General features: G+C 34.7%; 1 protein-coding gene across 2 annotated transcripts in view; it reads right to left on the bottom strand.

Moving 5' to 3' along the window:
• The window catches only part of LOC138820738 (uncharacterized), a 160,538-nt gene that overhangs the window by 5,948 nt on the left and 130,515 nt on the right, over positions 1-24,075 (bottom strand). The window contains exon 3 of one of the 2 annotated variants that reach the window (XM_070012538.1): positions 11,726-11,880. In XM_070012538.1, the coding sequence (XP_069868639.1) occupies positions 11,726-11,880 (155 nt within the window). Of the gene's footprint in view, positions 1-11,689; positions 11,881-24,075 lie in introns of those variants that run through there. The other variant, XR_011369972.1, reaches the window with a different exon arrangement.

Here is a 24,075-nt window from a genome sequence, read left to right as displayed (position 1 = left end):
GACAGAAGTCCATATCCAAAAAACAATATGGGAAGTCCATTTACAGTTCAATCAATACTAGCATTACAGAGCTAAATATACATGTATTATTTCGTTGCAATTGCACTATCATCATTAAAAATCTTCTACAATCATTTTTCTAAGTGCCTGACTAGACAGAAAATGACTGTGTGCTTCCTTAGGAAGTTAACAATCTAGCTAACTGCAAACTTTGTAAGCAGTAAGTATATTTCATCATTCATTTATAGAGAGGAGCCATGAGGAGCCATGATCTGTTAGATTTAATATGTGATTAAAATGCTTTTATATAATCTTTTCACTAATATTCAATGAGATGATAGCGAGCACCTAGCAAAGCATCATGTTAATAATGCCCTAAAGCTAATTCTAATATCTGGAAGATAAATTTTCTTTTCACATCAAGATTATATATATAATACTTAATTGATTATTTATCTGTAACATGTCATAACATAAATGTCATACTTTGATATAATAATTATATATGCACTATACACACACACTAAGGGGTGATAGAATGTATCAAATTCAAAACTGTAAAGGAATATTGTTTGTTTGGTAAAAGTGTTAATACAATTTGTTTTACAATAAAAGACTGATAATACTAACATTATTGTATAAATCAAATACATTTTTGTTTTTTACTTTTATTTAAGACCTTATGGATAATTGTGACCATGAAATAATATAATAATGATGATTATAGGACATAGAATTAAATTCTTCATTATTTTTAATTTCTTTCATTTTCTTGATATATTTAAATCTTGCTGGTTTCCTAAAAACATTTCCACATTTATTTAAATCATATTTATTTAAATCATACTGTAAATTTTACCAACTCAGAAGGCTAAAATTTGAAGACCTTAGTTCAAAGCTAGCCTGAAAAGGAAAATCCATGAGTCTTATCTCCAATTACCATCTAAAAGCTGTAAATGAAGCTATTGCTCATGTGGCTTTGAACATAAAAGCTCATAGACAGTGTACAGTACCTGAGTTCAAGCCTTACAACTCGTAAACACACATAAAAATATTTTAGTCCCAAGTATTCTACTATTTCTTACTATGGCAAGTAAGAAGTAGCAGCCTTCCAATGTGTCCACATTCTAATCCCTAGAAGTTACAAAGCTGTTATCTTTCATGGCCAAAACCATTGCAAATGTGATTACAAATCACAGGCTGACACTGGAAAGAGAAACAAACTATTGAGACCTGTATAAACATTCTAGAACACCATCAACCAACTCAACGAAGCTGTTTTCCTCTGAGTTTTCACCTACAAGTTGCTTTAGTAGCTCATTTTAATCATTATATTTTAGCTTGAGTAAGAATGAAGGGACATAAATGAATATAATTTACTCCCAACCCTGCCAAGTATAAATGGGGTTCATTACTTGCTTTTTTTAAAAAATACAATGGCAGGAGTTTGTGATTTGGTAATATTTTTCTCCACCAAGATATGTAAATCTCATTGTAAGTAGGTAGAAATATTTTTAGTCTACTTCAGAAACGTTATTGTTTAGAAGCATTCGTCTCTAAAACCTGTGATCATGAAAGCTGAGTGTTTTCTTTCTACTGGTTTTGATATGACAGAGTTCAGAAACAGCATGCTGACTTAAAGTGGGAGAAAGTGTGTAGTTTTCATACTTTTTTCTTCAAAAATCATTCACCTGATTACACTTCAATAGCATGAAAGAAATTCTACCTTTGAACTAAAGTCAAACATTTTGAAATTAAAGGGAAAAATTTTGAACAATGAAAAGGGTTTTGTATAGAATTCTGGCTAAGAATTAACTTGCTGTAATTGTTATGGCTTGTTTTCACAGTTTGTGCTTTTATACTATATCCAAAGTTGTGACAGCTGATTAGAGATGAAGGTCCAACCTGTGAGTTATAAAGTGCCCTAAATGATCTAAAAAAAAAAAAAAAAACCTAAGACGTTGCTAGACTAAATTATGCAGTTGACAGATTTGTTTCACTCCCCCTAAGTGTCCCCCTGAGTCTTGCTATTTCCAACCAGCCCCAGAAAGGATTACTGTGTGGTTCTCCAAAACCCACACCCCTATGTCACAAATGACTTTTATGCTTCTATACACAGAAGAAAAACCCCAAGATAAGTATTCAAAAAGATAAGTATTCAAAACAATTCTTGCGATTGTTTCTAACATATTTATAAGATGATTTCTTTGTTGCTTTGTATGTCCCTCCCCCACAGTCTAACCCCTGCTTTCACTGTATTTGATGTTGGTATAATTTGTGGAGGGGAAGGGAAAAAAATCATTTAAATAGGGATACAGGTGGACCCATTGCAACAATGAGATGTACAAGTCGTTATGTCGAAAAACGAACTTTACAACTTTGGCAGGAGGAGATGGGAAGGGATGGGAAGGGGAAATAATGAGACAACAATTCTTAATGAGAAATGTACTCATTACCTTGCCCATGTAATTGTAACCCCTCTGTACGGTATTTTCACAATAAAAAAAATAGTGTCTTCCTGTTGCTCTTAGGACTTGTCATGCAATTTGTCTAAAACTACTGCCTAGGCTTCTAGTCAAGATGTGAGCATATAAATATCCCTCTTCCTCTTCAGGTATCATGGTATGTGAAAATTAAAATGAATTGACACTGCTCCAAAATAAGATAGCAGCTTTGAAGGACAGAAACTTAGTGATACAGAATCTGAGTGCAGAAGCAGCCAAAGGGCGGAAGTGTGAGTCCTTCAATTTTACACACACACACACACACACACACACACACACACACACACACACACACACAGAGCCATGTGAAGCTCCTGAAAATAGCTGGTAGGAACTCGGTATGGAAAAACCAGATGTCCATTTGGACTATTTTGGGGGGGGTTACTATCTTTATATATTGTTTTATGTACACTCTGATAAATCTTGGCTTACTCCAAGGTTAAAAGGATGTTTTTCTGATGAGTTTAATGCAGAAATTTCATAGTCTTAGTATTTGGACATAAGTGTATGGTACTTTGGAAACGGATCACATGTTTGATAAGAACCATGGTTTGAAGTTGGTCTAAGTTTAGTGCTCTATCACTTGATCCATACCTTCAGCACAGACTTTTGCTGATTAATTAGAGATGGAATCTCATGGAGATAATTGCTTGACTTTGAAACATTGTCATCTGGATCTTAGCATTCTGAGTAACTAGGATTATAGACCCGAGCTATGAACACCCAGCTAAATTTGATCAACTGTCATGTCTTTATCTAATTTTTCTAGAACCATATATTTTAAAGACTATCATTTCATATTTAACTTCAATGACTTGATCAAAAAAATCAGGTGAACTGGACATATATAATTCTTCATTGAATTCTTTATTCAGATCTAAAAAATGACCTAATCTTCTAACTGTAACCAAATGTCCCATTGTCTTAAAACTACCTAGCCTGTTGAATATAAGTCTTAAAGTAGTAAAAAAAAAAAAAAAAAAAAAAAGTCCTATCATTTCAAATCAAGTAAAAAATAAATAAAAAGAAACCATCTGGAATTACTACATTTGGGGGGGAGAGGGGGTAGGCCTGAGCACTGTCCCTCAGCTCTTCAGCTCAAGGCTAGCACTCTACCACTTGAGCCACAGTACCACTTGTGGTTTTCTGGTGGTTTATTGGAGATAAGAGTTTCACAGCTTTTCCTATCCAGGCTGGCTTTGAACCACTATCCTCAGATCTCAGCCTCCTAAGTAGCTAGGATTACAGGCATGAGCCACTGGTGCCCAGCTAGATTTTTAATCTATACATCCATTTGAGGAAAATCAAAATTCCTAATTCATGCAGTATATTTACAAAATAATTTAGTATTCCTGTAATTTCAGCAATAGCTTTCATTGTCATTCATATGGAACTATTTTTATCTCATTCTAAATTAGATTCCTTGTTAATTTTTCTAGTTGTCTATTTTATCATTAAAAATACAATTGAACTTTGTTTATAGACACTATCCTGCAAAACTCACTTATGAGTTCTAGTGAGTTGGTTTTAGTATAATAATGGATTACTTCTCTTCAGAGACTCTCAGTTTGATTATGAATAAAGAATATTTTAAGTCTGTTTTTATAACATTCCTTAATGCACAGAGCAAACCAAAAATAGTAAGAATGAATATCCTGTTCTTTTCCTAATTTGAAGGGAACACATTCAATATGCCAATATTTCCTATGAGAACATGTATGGACTTTCATGCTCTTTAAGCCAGCTTGGACCACCTTAATAAAATATCACAGGCTGTCTCACCTAAACAGCAGACTTTTTTTCTTTATTCTCTTTTTTTGTCTTCTTCTTCTCCTCCTCCTCCTCCTTCTCCTCCTTTAGCTTCTTCTTTTATTTGTTCTAGGGACTGAACACTAGCTTAACACATGCTAAGCAAGCACTATATCCTCAGAACTAGACCCCAAGAAAGTTTGACTTATATTTTATTTTTGAGATAATCTCACTAGCTTTGCCCAAGATGGCCTTTAACTCACGATTCTGTGATGACAGCTAGGCACCACTACATTTAATGAGACATTCTTTTCTCACAGTTCTGGAGATTTGAAGCCCAAGGTCAAGGTTCAGTTGGGCTTGGTATAGATGCAGTAGTCTGAAAAGTGTCTTCTTTTATAAATCACCTAAAAGACCTTTTGTGAGATTGGCATTACTTGCTCTCTAGACTTTTAGAACAAGAGTTTAACTATGAAATAATCAGATATTCCTTTGGAAAAAAACTCATCTTCAGCAATTTGAAATAAATTAAAATTTGTGGGTTTTCTTTTTTTGCTAGTCAGGGGGCTTGAATGCTGGGCCTGGGTGCTGTCCCTGACTTCCTTTTAGCTCAAGGCTAGGCTAGTGCTCTACCACTTGTGACAGTTCCACTTCTGTCTTTTTCAGTGATCAATTGAAAATAAGAGTCTCAGCCTCCTAAGTAGCTAGGATTACAGATATGAGTCACTGACACATAGATCTAAACTTTGTATTGTTTTTTTGTTGGTCATGGGGCTTGAACTCTGGGCCTGAGTGCTGTCCCTGGACTCTTCAGCTCAAGGCTAGCTCTCTACCACTTGAGCTAGAGCGCTACTTTCGGTTTTCTGGTGGTTTATTCGAGGTAAGAGTCTCACGGCCTTTCCTGCCTGGGCTGGCTTTGAACCACCATCCTCAGATCTCAGCCTCCTGAGTAGATAGGATTATAGACGTGAGCCACTGGCACCTGGCTAACTTTGTATTTTTAAATCAGCTTTAATAAAACTAGTTGTGGCAACCAAAAATAATCACAAAAATGATACTCCCAAGCACATCGTAATAAATTAATTTAAAATATTATGTCAGACAAAAACTATAAGCCAGTAAAATTATAATAATATGCTAAAATTAGGAAAGTAAATGTTAATATAAGTAATAAAGTTCCATGTACTAGGAAAATGTAATCATTTTAAATATAAACATAATAAAACAAAATATGTGAAGCAAATATTAAAAGAATGACAAAGACACAATGACATCTCTTGTCACAGTAGAAATTGGGCTCATCTCTCTCAAAAGTTGATTCCTTACTTAAATAAAACAGAAGAAATGTTGAAGGAGTTTGGACAAACATGTTCACAAGCTTAACCTAATAAGTGTACAGGGAATTTGTTTCCAAATGTATAACAAGAAAAAACTCCTTCCTCCTTTTGTATACTCACCAAAGTTCACTTCTATGTTCAGATCCTAAAATACCAAATACACTTTTATTGTGCATTAGCCATAATATGAAATTCATCTTCAATCACTGATTTTTTCATAATTCATCAGAAGTGATAAAAATACACTAGTACCGAGTAATTCATGTAAACTGAACAGCATATTTATAAGCATAAATGAAACATTAATGTAGAGAGAATACTCAGATATTAAAATTTTGTGGTTTATCTAGATGTTGACAAAGTTGTTACTGTGAAAATGTATTTTTCTAAAAGGCAAGTAAAATTCTAACACGTAGCATGAGGGCCACATGTGAAAAAATAAAACAGAAGTAAAGTACATGCCATGGTCCTACAGTTGTTGTTTTTTTCAAATGTAGTTAAGAAAAGAACAAATTTTATTTTATTATATGGAGTATATTTTGAGAGAGAACAATTTATCCAGCACTGTGAGACAGGGCCTCTCAGCAGTCAGCAATATGTTTAGTTTTATTTCTAAACATTTTCCAAACATGTTAGGAAGATATTGTTTATATTGATCAAATAACGTCTCTGCTAGTGTGTCAATAGAAAATGCTTCTATTGATGTCCTCAGTGATGCACAAGGCAACATATTTATTGGTTTTAAAAATATGTCTGTGGGATTAATGGAGCAATAATTTAGACACTGCTGATGTCTGAAAAAAAATTCATGGTTAAAACCATGTTAAAGTTACAACTGATGTTGAGAACTGTTGGCAAAGCCCACCCCTAGCCATTTACTGTCTGCAGGTCTTCAACAGTTGTTGCCAATATTTGTTTTAAAAGAAATGCAAAAATATATAGTGCAGTATTTGCTTTATTTATTTCTATCAGCTCTTTGAGCAAATCATTCTGTTTGTAGCCAGCTGCTTATGGCTTGAGACTTAAATAAGATTTAATTAATCAATAATGGTACAGACAAACTGTGATGTCTCCTAAGTGTTACCCATCTTTTAGCAGCTTCTTTCTTTGGACTGCAAAGTACATGACTGTGCATCTGCTTCTTCCTTGATCCATCAGTTTCTCCTTAATTTTCAAGACCTAACAGTTTTGTCATGCTATCCTAAAATCCCAAAAGTGGGTTAAGAAGATGGCTCAGTGGTAGAGTGCTTGCCTTGCATGCATGAGGTCCTGGGTTCGATTCCTCAGCATCACATAAGCAGAAAAAGCTGGAAGTGGTGCTGTGGCTCAAGTGGTAGAGTGCTAGCCTTGAGCTGAAGAGCTGAGGGACAGCGCCCAGGCCCAGAGTTCAGGCCCCATGACCAACCAAAAAAAAAAAAAATCACAAAAGCTAGAGTGCTCCACTCTACGACCTACAGAGATTTAAAAAAAAAAAAGAAGAAGAAGAAAATTCTTTTCCACTTACCTATTAAATCACATGAAAACTAACCTGCACTTCAGATAGGGAAAGGCATATTCTAAGCAATGTAACACAGATATCAAAAAGCTACTATTCAGAAAGATTTTTATTATCAAATGAGTATTGAATGTTGATTATCTAGCAGTGTCTGCAAAAGATTGTTGTCAAATAATTTCTTTATGACAGTGGAGTTTCAGAAAGTCCCCTATACCCCCACATCATCAATTACTTGAAAAAACACTTAAATAGTCTGTGAATTTCTCCGAGGTTTTATGAAAACTGATGTCATTAAATTAGACCCATATTCCTTGTTCAGATGAGAAGTCTCTTGAATTGTTTGAATTGTCTTTCTCTTGGTTTACTTTATATTTGCTAGATCTTTCTTAGTTTTCATTGCCTATTTGTTATTCTGATTATTTCCCTAATTTGAAACACCTTTTACAGTCTTCATCTATATGATTTTTTCTTAATTTTTTCATTGCTCTAGAGGAAGAGAACATGCCCAGAAAAATAACTCAATTTTCTGCAAAATACTATTTATTCGCATAGCTATTTACTCTAGCTTTGCCAATTCTTTTGTATCCCAAACTTGGAGAAAGAAAAATGTTGAGAAGGTGGTGTCTCTACAACTAATATTCATTGTTAGTGTAGAGTTAATACCATTTAACAAATGGCCCTGATTATCATAAAAGGTTCACCATAGAAATAGTTTTCATTTTCTGGTTGAACACATTGCAAATGACGCCTCTAAAAAATAAAAACCATTGTTACAAAGTGGGACTCAAGGAACTACAAGCTTAATTGATGGTGAAATAAAAACCAGAGACCAATTTACATGGCAGCCTTTGCCTGGTTTGAGGTAGGGGTGTGTGTGTGTGTGTGTGTGTGTGTGTGTGTGTGTGTGTGTGTGTGTATGTGTGTGTGTATGTGTGTGTGTGTGTGTGTGTGTGTGTGTGTGCAGGTGTATGTATATATGTATGTGTGTGTATGGGTGTTTAAAACATAGAGAAACTACTGTGTTTGCTGTCTTTATCTGGAATAGGTTGAGATCATCAGTCTGTAAGCCAAGATTCAATTTAGTAGTTAGCCATAACAAAATGAAATATTAATTCCTTTATGACGTTAAATGACTTGGAAACTTGCTTTTGTGTGTTACATGAGGAAGACTCAAGGGAGCAAAAAAAAAATAAAGTGAAGACAAAAGCCACAAGATAACATCTCTTTAAGGTTTGTCACCTCACCCTTCCTGTGTGACACAAAGAGTCAAGTGGAAGAAATAGCAGTCGTTATTTCTCACAGCTTAAAAGAACTGACAAACACTTCTCAGTGCCATTCTCCTTTCAAATAATAAATGTCTCACCTTTGTGAGCCACAATGAGTGTTTGGGGAATTAGATGTCCATGAGAAAACAGCTCTATGACACAGTGAAAATCTAGTTCATGGCCAATGTACAAGTAGTTCAGTTACTGAACAAAACCTTTCAAATTAAGCCCCACTATAGGTAGTCAATATTTTTTATTTTAAATTAGAATGGGAGAAAAGGAATTCATAACCTAACAAGTGAAATAACAGTTTTGCCAACAGAAGAGAAGCGGATGGTTGGCTTAATATTTGAAATCAATAGCAGGCATATGAAGCAGTGTAGCTTCTGAAAATACCTAAGTAATTTGAGATGGGATCAAATCCATCAGAATAGTTGGAGCATTGACCTAGCATCAGAATTCAGTCATTTGTATGGATTCCAGAGCAAACATGGAAAATGCAGTCCGTCCTTCCTTCCTTCCGTCCTTCCTTCCTTCCGTCCTTCCTTCCTTCCTTCCTTCCTTCCTTCCTTCCTTCCTTCCTTTCTTTCCTTCCTTCCTTTCTTTCCTTCCTTCCTTTCTTTCCTTCCTTCCTTCCTTTCTTTCTTTCTTTCTTTCTTTCTTTCTCCCTTCCTTCATTCCTTCCTTTCTTTTTCCTTCTTTTTCCATTCTTTTTTTCTTGCTTGATTGCTTTTTGGTAGTACTAGAATTTGAACTTAGGGCCTTGTGCTTGCTAAGTTAGTTCTCTATAATTTGAGATAGACTTCCAGTCCAGCTTTGTGTTGGCTATTGTGGAGATGTAGTCTAATACACTGGCTGGCCTTGAAACACAATCCTCCAGATCTCAGCCTCTTGAAGTGGCTAGGATTTACAGGAGTGAGCCACCACCATCCAGAACATACAGCATTTTCTTCTCTTAGGTGACAATTGTCGGAAACCTCTTGCTTCCCAAGTGTTCTAGCTTAGAACCCAAAGAATATGGTCTGAATGTAGAATCTTTTTGTGGTAGATCTGTTAGGTCTGCCGGGGAAAATAGTCCCTTCTCCATTGTTCGTCCTGGGTGCAAACGTGGCCCCATCCAAGCCCAGATTTCATAACCCAGGTAACAGGCATACCCATGGCCAGTGGAAGGTCCCCAGGGCTCTGAGGTCTTCCCTGGGGCCACACCTCCCCCACCTCTCCCTATAGATCAGTCTCTATCAAAACTTCCACTTCTTTTTTTTTTGCTCCAGGCACCCTTGCAGCTTTTCCCTTGCCCTACCCACTCCCTTCCCTGCACTCCTCGCATTCCCTACACGCCTCCATCTTGTGTAGGACTGCAGTGTCCTTTGCCACAATAAACTCTTTTCTGCCTCAGCCATGTGGCCGTCTCCTTTCAGAAACCCTTGCAGTATCCTGCAGACTCATCAAGTTACTCGGGCTGACCTGCTCTGAGGAAGTCATTGGATTTGTTCCCCTAACTTTTTCATTTCTGCCTAATCTCATGATTACAATCAGTGAACACTCTTGACCTTATCGCTTATATTATCCTATTACAAATTTCTCTTTTAGCATTACTCCCTTTAGGGTCTTTATACATATCTCCTCTACCCAGAATATCCATCCTATTTCTTACTCCAAATCCCATTTTCCTACTCTATTAAGAATGGTAGGTATAATACAGTTGTGAAGAATTATTGTCATAATTGATTCTAGGTTTCTGCTTATATTTCATGCTTCATATATGACAGACTATTGTTTCTTTCCCCTTGCAAAAAAATAAAAAGGATGTTGTATCCTAAAGAGAAACCAGACATTCATACATTCATATTATTCTCTCTCTCTCTCTCTCTCTCTCTCTCTCTCTCTCTCTCTCTCTCTCTCTCTCTCTCTCTCTCTCTCTCTCTCTCTCTCATCTCATTGTCTCTGGTGTTTAAAACTAATCATCAAGAAAAGTTTTACTTACATTTGAAGTTGTCAAGCATAACAAATAAATGTGCAACAATCATTTGTATATATTACTTTGATCAGTTAAAGATAAAACAAGATGGTGCTGACTGATATGAGATTTTCTTTCAGAGTTCTTACTATTATCATTTTACAAATTTCTAGAGTTTCTTCTAAGAAACTACAAAGAAGTCATTTTTGTTTAATGCCCTTTTTGTTTCCCAAATAAAGCAAGCTGCTGACTGAAAAAGCATATTGTATAGTAATAGAAAATTGTGTTGGAACAGATAATGCAATATATTTTACTTAATCCAATTGCAATAATTAAAATTTACAGTAATTTTGCCTTTTATTTTATTAGTTTTTCATTATATACATAATTCTTATTCTTTCCCATTATAGAAATTTAAGAAAAATTGAAAATTATACTTAAAAGCTCAGATATGTTTGCTATTTTTCATAAGCAGAAATTCACATTTCTCCATGAATAACTTATTTGCAAATTTTAAATTTTGGCTGAATCTATCTGGGCAAACATCATTTTCCTCGATTTGGTATTTGACTTTCTATCTTATTTATTACATATATGGAGAAAATTAATTTTTAAATTTTATGTCAGAACTATCTTCTTGTCATTATTTGTATTGTTTTTAGTGCCTATTTTCATTAATCTCATATTTGGAAATACCCCTTACAGATTTTACCTATAAATGTTAATATTTCTAAAATTTATAACTTCTTATAGAGAAAGACATAGGTCTAAATTAACTTTTTTTGATTTTTTTAAATTCCAAGTATTAATGACAATTTAATCTGTCATTTCCTATTGGCTTTCTGTCTACCTTCATTACAGAGTCAAAAAATGTACGGATTGTTTTGTGTCTGAGACACTTTCTAAACTCCAAGGTTATTTAAAGGGATTACAATTTAACATCTCCATTTACATGTTTGATGATTCCAATCAAAGCCATCCCTTCTATCATTCTCCCTCAAATTCATTTTATTGATTCTCCATCAATTACTCACATTTACTATAATCTATTTCTCAATTTGTTTATGCCTTTTTTACATTGAGATGGAGCTTAGTGAACTTTTCTGCCTTGCTGGTACAGAATGAAAATCCTCCATTTTAGTTTCCCACAAAGCAGGAATGATAGGTATGTACTGTTAAACCTGGCCATTGTTGAGAGCGGTCTCATGAGAATGAACAAACTGGAAGAGTAGTTTAATAAAGCAGTTCCACCAAAAGGTTTTAACCCTATGAGAGAATTAAAATTGTAGTCATAGGACAAAATTCTCACCACTAGATCTGGCTTTTTATTAGACTTCTTTTTTACTCAATAGAGTTCAATAGGGTACATTATGGGTTACAAGAATCAGTCTCATTGAAATTCTAACCTCATACATCACCTTTCCTCAGAATCCTCCATGACTTAGATGTGAAACTTCTCTCCCACCACATACATAGTTGGTATGGAGATCTGATAATTATATGGTCACACTTCAGTGGAAGTTGGAGTTCACATTTCCTGGTTCTTCTCCTGATTCTTAGGTCACAGTCATCTCTGAAATTTTGAAAATTTTAGAAGATTATTTTCCCTTTGTGAATCATCTAAGTGCTTTACACCTTCCTGGTTAGCCTAAATTCTTATTAGTGAATAAGCAGAAACCTGTAACAGAATGGAACAACATATTTTATGAGTTGGAAAGTATAATTCTGAGATTTTAATGCTTTGAACAAATGGTATAGTATAGATTAAAACATGTTTAAAATATATCAATAATATCTGCAATTTTGTGAAGGGGGAACATATTTTTCAGAATAAATTTTGAATCACTATTTTAATACTAAAGAAAATGATATTCTAATTCTCTTTTTTTTCTTTTTTTTTATTGTGAAAAAACTGTACAGAGTGGTTACAATTACATGGGCAAGATAATGAGTACATTTCTTATCAAGCATTGTAGTCTCCTCCTTTGTTTTCCTTTCCCATCCCTTCCAAGCCTCCTCCCACCCAATCCTCCCCCCACCCTCCCCCACCAAAGTTGTAAAGTTCGTTTTCGACATGACAACTTGTTCTTCTCATTGTTGCAATGGTCCATCTAATTCTCTTTATATAATATTTAACTTTTACCTAAGGAACATTTAAAAATTAATTCTTTAGCCTTGACTACTTGAATATATAGAAAAAACAAGATACCTTAGGTCTTTCCAAAACCTATAGGTTTTATTTGGCTCATTCCACATTAAAACCTATATGTTAAAATGTTCCATTTCTGCTAGAAAAGATAGGAACTCCACTCAATGGAGAAGATGCTCCTGTTGAACATCTCACTGCTAAAATTTGCACAAATTATAATACTTAACAGCAAAAATGACCACAAGTAATTTCAAAGACATAAGTAATCATAAAGCACAGGAGAATAAGGGAGAGATTAAAAGTATTTTCTAGGGATCTTTACATGTTTTCTGTCAACAATAGCCTAGAATAATACAAAAGGTTCCCCACTGCTTTTATGACATACATACGTACTACATTCCCAGGTCACTCAGTGGCTTGTCGATTTACTAGGAAGCTCTGCTTCACAAATCTCAAGCAAGGAGAACTTTGTCTTTCAACAAAACAGAACGGTATCACTCACTGCACTCATGGAGAAGCACCACCTTCCCAGAAAGCATGATGACATTATGAACAGGAAGGTCTGGGCTGAGAACCTCCCCCCATGTCAGTGGGGAGGTCAGAGGTATGCCAAGCACCCATCCACTTGTAAAAATAGTCTCAAAAACATCATCAGCAGGTTGGCTTTTTTCAATATAATTTTTTATTTTATTTTTTAGCTGTCAAGGTGATGTATGAAGGGGTTACAGCTACATAAGTAAGGTAATAAGTACATGACATGTTGACCTTGTTACCCTTTCCTCATTTTTCTCCCTCTTTCCCTCCCCCCATCCCCCTCTCAACTTGTACAGAACATTTCCAACATATTGTGTTGTGAGTACCGCTGTTAGATTGGTTCCTCCCTTTTCCTTTTTCTCAACATTCTGTTCTTCCCCTTCCCTTCCCTAATTCAGATAAACATATAGACAATACCAGGGTGCCAAAATCAAATACAGAGAAAACAGGGAATATATCATAGGGTGAGGAACATACAAAAGAATAACAACAAAGACAAAAAAAATAACAACAAAGACAAACCACTTGTGTCCATGTCCTGGAGTTCATTTCACTTAGCATCATCTTATATGGTCATATGTACATAGCAATTGAGCAATTCAGTTTATCTGCTAAGATTATCCTAGATGTATATTAATTACTGCAAATAAGGGAAACCATGGGACCTATGATTTTTGGGTCTGGTTTACTTCACTTAATATGATTTTTTTTATCAGTCTTTCCATTTCCTTACAAATGGAGTAGAATCATTCTTTCTGATGGAAGCATAGAATTCCATTGTGTGTGTGTGTGTGTGTGTGTGTGTGTGTGTGTGTGTGTGTGTGTGTGTGTGTGTGTGTGTGTGTGTGTACAACATATTTTTGATCCATTCATCCAATGAAGGGCATGGGGGCCATATCTTAGCTACAGTGAATAATGCTGCAATAAACATAATTGTGCTGGTAGCTTTAGTATGGCCTTGTTTGTGGTCATTTGGGTAAATGCCCAGAAGTTTTATTATTGGCTCATAAGGGAGACCAGCTCCTTTGGAATACAGCAAAGGCAGTACTCAGAGGAAAATTTACATCTCTGAGTTCCTACAAATTGGAGAAATCTCATCCCAACAATTTAATAATGGACCTGAAGCTCCTTGAAAAAGAACCCCAACCCAGTAGACAGAAACAAATAATTATAATTAAATCAGAATTAAATGAATTAGACTCCAAAAACAACATAGAAAGAATCAACAAAAGAAAGAGTTGGTTCTTTGAAAAAATTAACAAAGTTTACATACCCTTAGCAAATCTTACACAAAAAAAAAAGAAGAGAACACACCCAAATCAACAAAATCAGAGATAAGAATGGAAACATCACCACAGAAACAACTAAGATTCAGAACATTATAAGGGAATACTTTTAAATTTTTTATGCTAACAAATTTGAGAATCTGGAAGAAATGGAAGAATTTCTAGCAAATATTGATATTCCCTAACTAAACCAAGATAATTTAATCCAAATCAAGTACTGAAATAGAAATAGCAATAACACTAATCCAAGAAAGGACCAGGACCAGATGTATTCACAGCTAAATTCTACAAGGCCTTCAAATCAGAACTCCACCAACACTCCTCCAACTCTTCAATGAAATTGAAAGTGGAAGTTGACTACCAAACTCATTCTGTGAAACTAGCATAAGCCTCATCCCCAAAACAGACAGAAACTCATCAAAGAAAGAGACTTATAGACCCATTTCTTTGATGAACATCAATGCAAAACTTCTCAATAAAATTCTGGTCAATCGACTTCAACAATTCATCAAAGAAAAAAAAGCATATACTATGATCAAACAGAATTCACTTTAGGGATGCAAAGTTCATTCAACATACTTTAGTCAATTCCTTTAATTCAACCTATCAACAAGAGCAAGGACAAGAACCACATGCTCCTCTCAATAGATGCAGAAAAAGCATTTGACAAGATCCAACATCAATTGATTATAAAAGCTCTGGAGAAACTAGGAATACATGCCTCAGTATAATAAAGGCTGTGTATGACAAACCTATAGCTAGCATGCTAGCATTAAAGTTAATGGCAAAAGGATAAAATCATTTCCTCTAAATTCAGGAACAAGACAAGGATGTCTGATCTTTCCACTCCTCTTCAATTTAGTATTAGAATGCTTAGCTAGAGCAATAAGGCAAGATGCAAACATAAAAGGGATCTAAATAGGGAAAGATGAAGAAGGCTGGCTTTAACCAAGACCTTTGGATCTCTGATTCTCAGTGGACTAAAATTACAGGCTTAACGTACCAGTGCCCAGCTGAGAGTACAAACTCTTCCTTGTGAGACTCAAATTTACTGTTTAAAAAACAAATAAGTTAGGAAAAGCCACAGTTCCTGATACCAGAGCCTTGAATCAATCAAAATGCTTGATTATTTTGGCTGTTTGGGGGGAATATGTTATTTACAAGTTCTGTTTTATCACATAGGTATAATGGGTTTATCACATAGGTATAATGGGTTAACTTCTAATTTTAATTATTAAATTAATATAAGAATTCTTATTCATTCAAGCCCCACAATTGACAAAAAAAAAGAATTCTTATTCAATTTGACGTAAAGCACCATTGATCAATAGTCGCACTATGAAAAGTCATTGTGTCTTTTCCCAATTTGCATACCTTGATCTGCAGATCCCCAAAAGGCCAGCTCCCTAACTGAATAACTCCTCCTTTTTAATGCTGTGATTATTATTATTTATGCAAAAAGCAGTTTCAAATCTATGTAAATATTTGAAATTAAATTACAACAAAAAAATAACTTCTTCAATATTTCCTATTACTCCTGCTCTTGCCACTGGCAATTTCTACATGGATTTGGTTATATCCCAAATTTTCTAGGCATATATATATAATATAAATGCATGTTATACATGTACATATATAATGTATAACATACATTATATACATTATACATTATATACAGTATACATTATATACGTTATATAACATATGATATATAAAACGTATATATTATACAAACATAAAATATGATTATATATAAATGCGTATGTATATGTATAACATGCACTTATTATAATCATATTTTATGTTTATAAAATGTGTACATTTTATATATCATATGTTATATAATGTCATATTATGTTGTATACCATATGCTGTATAATATATATTTCAAATAAACATATAACATGTATATTTTATATATTGTATATTATATAATACAAGATTTCATAGATATTTAATATATTTATATATAATATACATGGCTTTAGCAGGCTAATGTTATCTTTTTTTCTACCAAAAATTTGAAGATATGGACACATCTAAAATAAATGTGAAACTGAATCCCCCTGTCTAACTTTGTAAGGAATAGTATAACCACTAAAAGGGGGAAAAATCTGTATCTCATAAAAGATTGCCATGGAAGCACATGGAAAAGAAAATTAGTTATTTCAAAAAGTCATATTCAAGTTCCAGCTGCAAAAGTAGTTTTGTTTAAAAAACAACAACAACACATATAATAGCTTGTGAATCATCTTAAATGTGAATGTGGATGTCACAATGATTTCCAAGGGCCGCCTCCACTGAAAGGAAAAAATTTAAATTTATTATGAAGAAAACTCAAGACCTATTATTGAGTTGCACATTGTCACTTCTTTTTTCCCCCAACCTCCCCCCACATTGTCACTTCCATGTGTCCAACCACAGCCTTGAGGAAATGGGTGTATTCAGTACAAGCCTCTGTGAAAAATTAAATTACTCAGTTCTGAAGTGTCATTCTTGAGTTGTAAAGCTATTTCCTAGAAGCATTTCTCAATGTGTCATAGATTGCTTTTAAAAGGAAGCTGATGACAAGAGGAGAAAAAGAAACCTCACAATAACAATACTGATGGTAGTTTTAAGAAATCTAGAGTAACAAATGCAGGGCTAGATGAGCAGCGCTGCTATATAAATGTCACTTGGTTACATGAGCATATGTGTATGAAGAAAGAATCTTCCTTCTCATTCCTTAATTGTTTCACATTCACAAAAGAAATAAAATAGAGCTCCTGTTCACACTGATTCTGCCAACGCACAAGCCATGGAGGCTCTATCATTCTACCTAATCTAGCAAAACTTTGTCTTATGTCTAGATACTTTTATCATAGGGCAAAAGTAAATTGAATTATGTAAAACAATCCACAGGCACATTTCAGAACTCTATCAACAATAAAGAAACTGACTCTCGTGATGAAATTTGTTTTCTATAATCTTAATAATAAGTGGAAAATGAAAAAAATCATTATTCCAGGCCTCCACTGTGAAATCACTATGAAACTGTATCATCATTTATTTGTTGATTAAAAATATGAACCGGAGCACTTACCATGTGCTCGACTAATTTAGGTGCTCTGGTTACACAAGCAAGTACAATATAGATCTCATTGAGCAAATCTTCCATCCGTTAATAGTAAACAAATATAAACAGGTAAACCATTCAGGATATTAGAAGGAGGGGGATGATAAAAAAAATAAGTTTGAAACAATGACAAAAAGGTGATTGAGAATGGGGAACAGTACAAACTTAAATTAGGCACATACCTTCGTGAGAAGGTAATTAATTACTGATTCTATACCTCGAAGTCCACATGAGGCTGAGCCACACACATCAGGGCAGTAGGAACAGAGAGGATCACTCAGCCAAAGCATGTGTAGCAGAGCAGCACTAGCAAATAAAAGATATAAATGAAACAAAAACAGGAGAGCAAAAAGAGAAGAAAGCCACAATCAGCCAATGAGCCTTGTCAGCTGATTCAGAGTCCCTGGATTCTGTTCTCAATGAAATGAAGAACAATTTAAGCATTTCACTCAAAAGTGTAATTTGGCCATATTTGTCTTCAAGTGACCATTCTAGATGAACCAACCAAGAGGGGAAAAGGTAGAGAGGATAGTAAAGTTTCTGTTGACATGTTCTAAGAGAGGTATCATTGGCACAGCCAGGGTAATAATAGCAGGGAAAAGAGAGACCGGGTCAGACATGGGAGACATTATGAATGTAAATTCAACAGCACAGCACAGCAGATAGTATGTACTGAGGTCAGAAAGACAGAAAGGGAAGTAAGTAAAGAGAGGTAACCAAAAAAGTGCAAAAGAATTCTCTTTGATAGATAACTTTTATCAAAAGAGAGGAAATTAGCAGGAAAAACAGAAAGAGAACAAACATTACGAAGTAAAGAATTTTATTGACTCTGGTATATTTTCCTCTAAGATAAACATTTTGTTTTCAGGAGAAAGTATATGATTTCAGAGTTAATCTTTATTCTAAAATTTTAATATTCCAGAATGAATAAGAACTACACATAGAGTAAGCTATAACCAGTTCATCTGAACTTGTCTCCAGGCCTTGCCTAATGCCTGTCTTATACATGGTAATGTGACTTCATTTGTAAATAAGGTCTTTGAAGATGTAATTAAGTTAATAAAAGGCATAAATGATTAATGAGAGTTCTAAATCCATAAAATATATCCTGCAAACTCCATGAGAAGACAGAGTAGTTAGAAGAAAAAAGGAAATACAATGACAAAACCAGAGACTGGAATGCAAAGGGCTGCTAATAACCACCAGATTTTAGAAGAAGACAATTAAGATCCTCCACTAGAGAGAGCACAGACTGCGGACACTGGATTTTTAGATTCCTTGTTTCCTAGGAGAGAAAGAACAAATTTCTATTGCTTTAAGCAAACCCATTTGCGTCACATTGTGACTGCAATTCTGCAAAATTAATATAGTTGTATTAGTTCGAGAATATTTATTTTAAAGGGTTTTTGTGGCAGTACTATCTTGGATTATTTTCTGTGGCTATTACCAAATCCTACCATATTTTATATTTACACAGATTAAAGATACACTTCTTGAGGCTGGGATTTCCAAGAGAACAAGACCATCATCAGCCCAGCAACTGGCAAAGCACTTCGACAAAGTTGCTGATAGCTTGCGTGGGGTACCATGCTGGTAAGAAAAAGTCAGCAGAACAGAGAGTGTTGTTGCTCAGTCACTCCTGAAATAACTTAATTCATTAACCAAGGCAGGCTCCTCATGACTCAGTCGATTACTCAGGCTACCAGCTCTCACACCAGCTGTGCTTATGATCAAATGTCCAGCCAAGCACTGGTGGCCTCACGCCTGTAATCCTAGCTACTCAGGAGGCTGAGATCTGAGGATCGCGGTTCAAAGCCAGCCTGGGCAGGAAACTCCATAAAACTCTTATCTCCAGAAAACCGGAAGTGGCGCTGTAACTCAAGTGGTAGAGCACTAGCCATGAGCTGAAGGACTGTGCTCAGGCCCAGAGTTCAAAACCCATGACAGACAAAAAAAAAAAAAAAAAAAGGAGGGGGGGTGGAGGAGGATTGGTGGGGGAGGATGGGAAGGGATGGGAAGGGGAAACAAAGGAGGAGGCTACAATGCTTGGTAAGAAATGTACTCATTATCTTGCCCATGTATTTGTAACCCCTCTGTACAGTATTTTCACAATAAAAAATAAATGAATATTTTTAAAAAAAAGAAATGTACTCATTATCTTGCCCATGTAATTGTAACCCCTCTGTACAGTATTTTCACAATTAAAAAAAAAGAGTGTTGATATGAAAGTAATGACAAATAATGACAAACAAAATTGTTTGTCATTAGCATTTAATTAAAGTGAATTTCACGTTATTTCTTATTAGTGTGATTATTTCTCATTAATGTGGTTTTTGTAAAAGTATTAATACTCAGCTGAGACCCTCTCACCACAGAGATATACTTTCAGGAGGCATAAAAATATGGGTGTGATCATCTGTGTTTGATTTGAAGAAAAGCAGCCACAGTAGGTTAACTCTGTCCAGAGATTGCACAGAAAATCATTTGACTTAGAACCTTGGACAGCCATTAGATTTTATAGCAGAGGAAAAAGGAAAGATCATGAAAATAATGCAGAAGAATTGGGCCTCAAATGCATGATGATCTGTGGCAAACCATGAAAAGAAGTGCCCTGTTTAAAAGTGAGTTGCTGGTTTCAAATGATGAGAAGATTATAACTCATCAAGACTGAAAATTGTCTTGATTTAGATACAAAAATAACATTATTATTCTAGGCAACTAGTCTAGAAAGTGATTAAATATCCAGTAGAGATTACCCATTAATTTTAGTTGAAAGGCTTTAATTAAGGATATAAACTCACAACTAGAATTAGTACTAATAAAAATTAGTAGATTGATCAATTAATTTTTATGCCTCGAATCAACTAGGATCAACTATGGACTGTACACCTTAGACATTAATCCAGAAACCATGTGAACAAATTGAAAGAGACAAGGCTATCATGACGAAATTTTCAATTAATGAAGAGTCATTTTCTAAATACATTGAAATACTAACTTTAGGAGATGGATATCCAAATAAATCCAAGTGCATTTACTTTGTAAAAAAGTGAGTAACCTTGATGTTCTTAATAAAAAAAAATAATAATTCTTTCTGGTACAGAATACATAGTAGAGACGATGAAATTGAAACCTGTAAAAAATAAAAATTTTAAAAAAAAGAAATTGAAACCTGTATCTCCAGCAGCTAAATAAGTCCTTAACTCCCACAAACTTTAAATCCAAGGCAGAGGTTTTTTAGTGGGGCGGGGAGGAGGAGAGAAAACAGAGCGATCTAGTGTATGGCTCTACATACATAAATACAGGACGGCTCAGCAATCCCAAGGCAGAGCAAGAGCTCCAGGGAGCTATCACTCTGTGCAGGCGCTGGCTCTCAGGCAGGCGACCAGCTGGGAAACACAGATCTTCCATTTGGTGATTTGGCTGTTTGTTCCCCTTTCCTGTTTATTTTACTTTTTTTCTCTTCCTCGATAGCCCCAACCCCTCCAGAACTTACTCACCAAGTCCAAGTCCAACTCTCCAGACTCAGTATGTAAACCCAGTCAATCAGCAGGAATTTAGCCTGCCTCTGACACACTGAAGAACTTCATTAAGAGGAGAGCCAATGCTGCCTCCCAGCTTTGACAAGCTCACAAGAAGACTTAGGCTTCCTTTGATGGACTGGGGTCCTCAGGAATGTTCAGCCAGGACTTCCAGGAACCAACCTCACCTGCACAGACAGCAAACACACAGCACCAGACCCACCTGGAAAGAAAGAAATGCCAGGAGAGCTAGAGCCAGGAAGTTCCCCTGCTGCTCCTGTTAAGATTGTATAATCCTATTTGTCAGTAACTCTGCCTGCAGCCCTTGTGGCTGGAGAAGTATTGGTGAGAACCTCTAAAGTAGTTCCATATCAGCAAACTTCATTAACAGAGAAAAGAATCGTTGTCCAGCATCAAAATGGAGGCCCTAAGAAATCTCATCTGCTCTTACTCCTGAAGTGCATGAAGCTCTGTTCATCTGGGCTCATGCCCACATAACAGTGTGCCGCTCTCTTGAAGAACTTGCAACAACACCCAGAACCAAGGTTGCTATCCAGAATGCACCTCGAGAGGATTTGTTTCAGATCACAGATCAGAGGACAGCAATACTGAAGAAACATAGAGGTACCCCTGAGGGCCTAAGGGTGGAGGAAAAGAATGCACACGTGGACTGGACCCAAACTTCCCTGCAACATTACTAGCAAAAAAATAGATAGATAGATAGATAGATAGATAGATAGATAGATAGATAGATAGATAGATAGATAGATAGATAGATAGATAGGTAGGTAGGTAGGTAGGTAGGTAGGTAGGTAGGTAGATAGATAGATAGATAGATAGATAGATAGATAGATAGATAGATAGATAGATAGATAGATAGATAGATAGATAGATAGATAGATAGAGATAGACATATATGTATAGAGAGAGAGGAGAGAGAGAGACTGACTTCTTTTGCTCAGGTTGGTTTTGGCTTGTGAGTTTTCTGTAAGGTTTTGTTTTTGTTTTTGTTTTTGTTTGTGGGAGAGGGGGTTGTAGGGGATGAGGGTTGTTTGGTTCAGAGTTGTTTTTTTTTTTTCCTTTCTCTATTTCCCCAAATATTCTGCATTTCTCTATTATATACTGGTTTTTTCATATTTTTCCTATACTTTCCCATCACCTTATCTTCTCATTCTTTCCCAATAAATAAGCATCTCAGGTTACCCAAGAGTATAGGAATTTGTTTTAATTAACATTTTCTTGATCAATGGAGATGTTGAATTTTTTTTACCATATATATATCTGCCATTTGTTTTGAGAAACATTGTTTTGAGAAATGTCTATTCATATTCTTAACCAGTTTTAACTTGGGCTATTGGTTTTCTTGCTGTCAGTTTCTTTACATTTCTTACATATTTTTAATCCCATCCTTTTATCTGATGTATGTTTTACATACATTTCGCATAGTATGTATGGTCATATTTTTACTTTGTTGTTTTCTTTGAGATTAGAATGGCTCTAATGTAAATCCTTATTTGTAGGAAATGAAATATATCTAAACTTATACAATATTTAGCAATGGATAACTATTCTTCTTACAGGAATGATTAATTTTATTTTTTGTAATCTTATATTGAACAGTGAAAAGCTTTCCAAACAAGATAGAAATTTATATATTTTATTGACTTGGAGGTTTAGGCCCTAAATTCTTTCAAAAAAAATTTACAGACCTTTTATTGTAGCAAGTAAAATACATCACTGCTAAAACTATAAATTAAAATCACTGTTTTAAAATTGAAAGACTTTTTAGAAACAGCAAACATCAGAAAAGTAATTATGATATTCTTAAGGTCAAATTTTCTTGATCTTTTTTTGAATGTAAATGCATTTCCTCTTTAACTTGAAGACCTCCATACCTTGGTAAAATACCACAAAATCATTTTATAAATGTAGAGTAATGGAGCATAACAATATGTTTAATGTGACTGAATTGTGCATGAAAAGGATTCAACCACAGGACAATGGAATAGTTGTAATTTTGTAATAGCCAAATGCAGGCACCTTTGATGCAATTTACTTCAAGAAGAAATTTGTTTCCAGAAGAAAATTATTTTTTTTATTTTAAGAGAAAATTTATTTCAAAAAGTTCTTTAAGACAAAGATTTTCCTAGAAACACCTGGGAAGTATTTTTAATTCATGATAAATGTATAGTATATTTTCCCTGTGCTTTTTAAACTTCATTTTCACCAAAACCTCTTTGCTTTAACTTTTATTTAAACAAATATATTCTTTCTTGACTTGATGCCAGGTGTTTTCCATCAGTCCTTACACCAAATCTCCCATCCAATCATTCATTCCTTTTTGGATAAAGAGATATGGGTACTTTGCCTAGGATAGTACTTTGGTGAAGCATTAAATAATTAGCCTATCAGATCCCTGGAGAGTTTCTTAAGAACAGTAAGAGATAAAAGTCCTAAAGCCAATAAGGGCAAAGAGGTAGGAGAAAAAACAATATTTAGAGCAAATATTGTTACAACATATTTATCTGTTCTACCTAAGCCATTTAATGCGTGTTAGACTTTATTTTGAGGCCAAGAGTCAGCTTTTAAAATGTTTCCAATATATATTTCCAGTATCAAATTTTTTTATTAATGTGTATACTTAAAATTATTTCAAAGTTTTAAAAATAGGCACAGAGATTGGTTGATTTTGAGGGCATATTTATTTTAGTCATTTTGATTAGGATTTAAAATATGTGCATGTGCATATGACATAAAATCTTGCTTGAAAGTTGAAATGAAAATTTTGAGAGATTTCAATAGGTTTTTCAAAAGATTTCACACCTGTTAAAATATTAACAAGTGCTCACCAGGGAATTTCTGTGCAGATATGCATGTACATATGTATAATATATTTAATTAATAAATATGTGTACATATATGCAATTAAATAACACCTCACCTATAAAAATGTAATTCTATCATTTGGACAAGATGAATGAATCTGAAGGACTCTGTGCAGTGAAAACATTAAGACAGGAGAGATTTTAGTCAAAAGAAGCAAAGTTTTAGTTAGTCAAGACAAGTTTAAATGATTTATCTCATAGGATAGTGGCCACAGGTAATGTTTAGTATATTTTAAAACTATGAAAATAGAAGATTTCAAGCACCCTCACTATAAAAG

The sequence above is a fragment of the Dipodomys merriami genome, unplaced genomic scaffold (genome assembly GCF_024711535.1).
Source record: "Dipodomys merriami isolate MVZ:Mamm:240054 unplaced genomic scaffold, mDipMer1.0.p SCAF_9, whole genome shotgun sequence".
Lineage (NCBI taxonomy): Eukaryota > Metazoa > Chordata > Mammalia > Rodentia > Heteromyidae > Dipodomys > Dipodomys merriami.
This window is presented reverse-complemented; position numbering and strand designations above follow the sequence as displayed.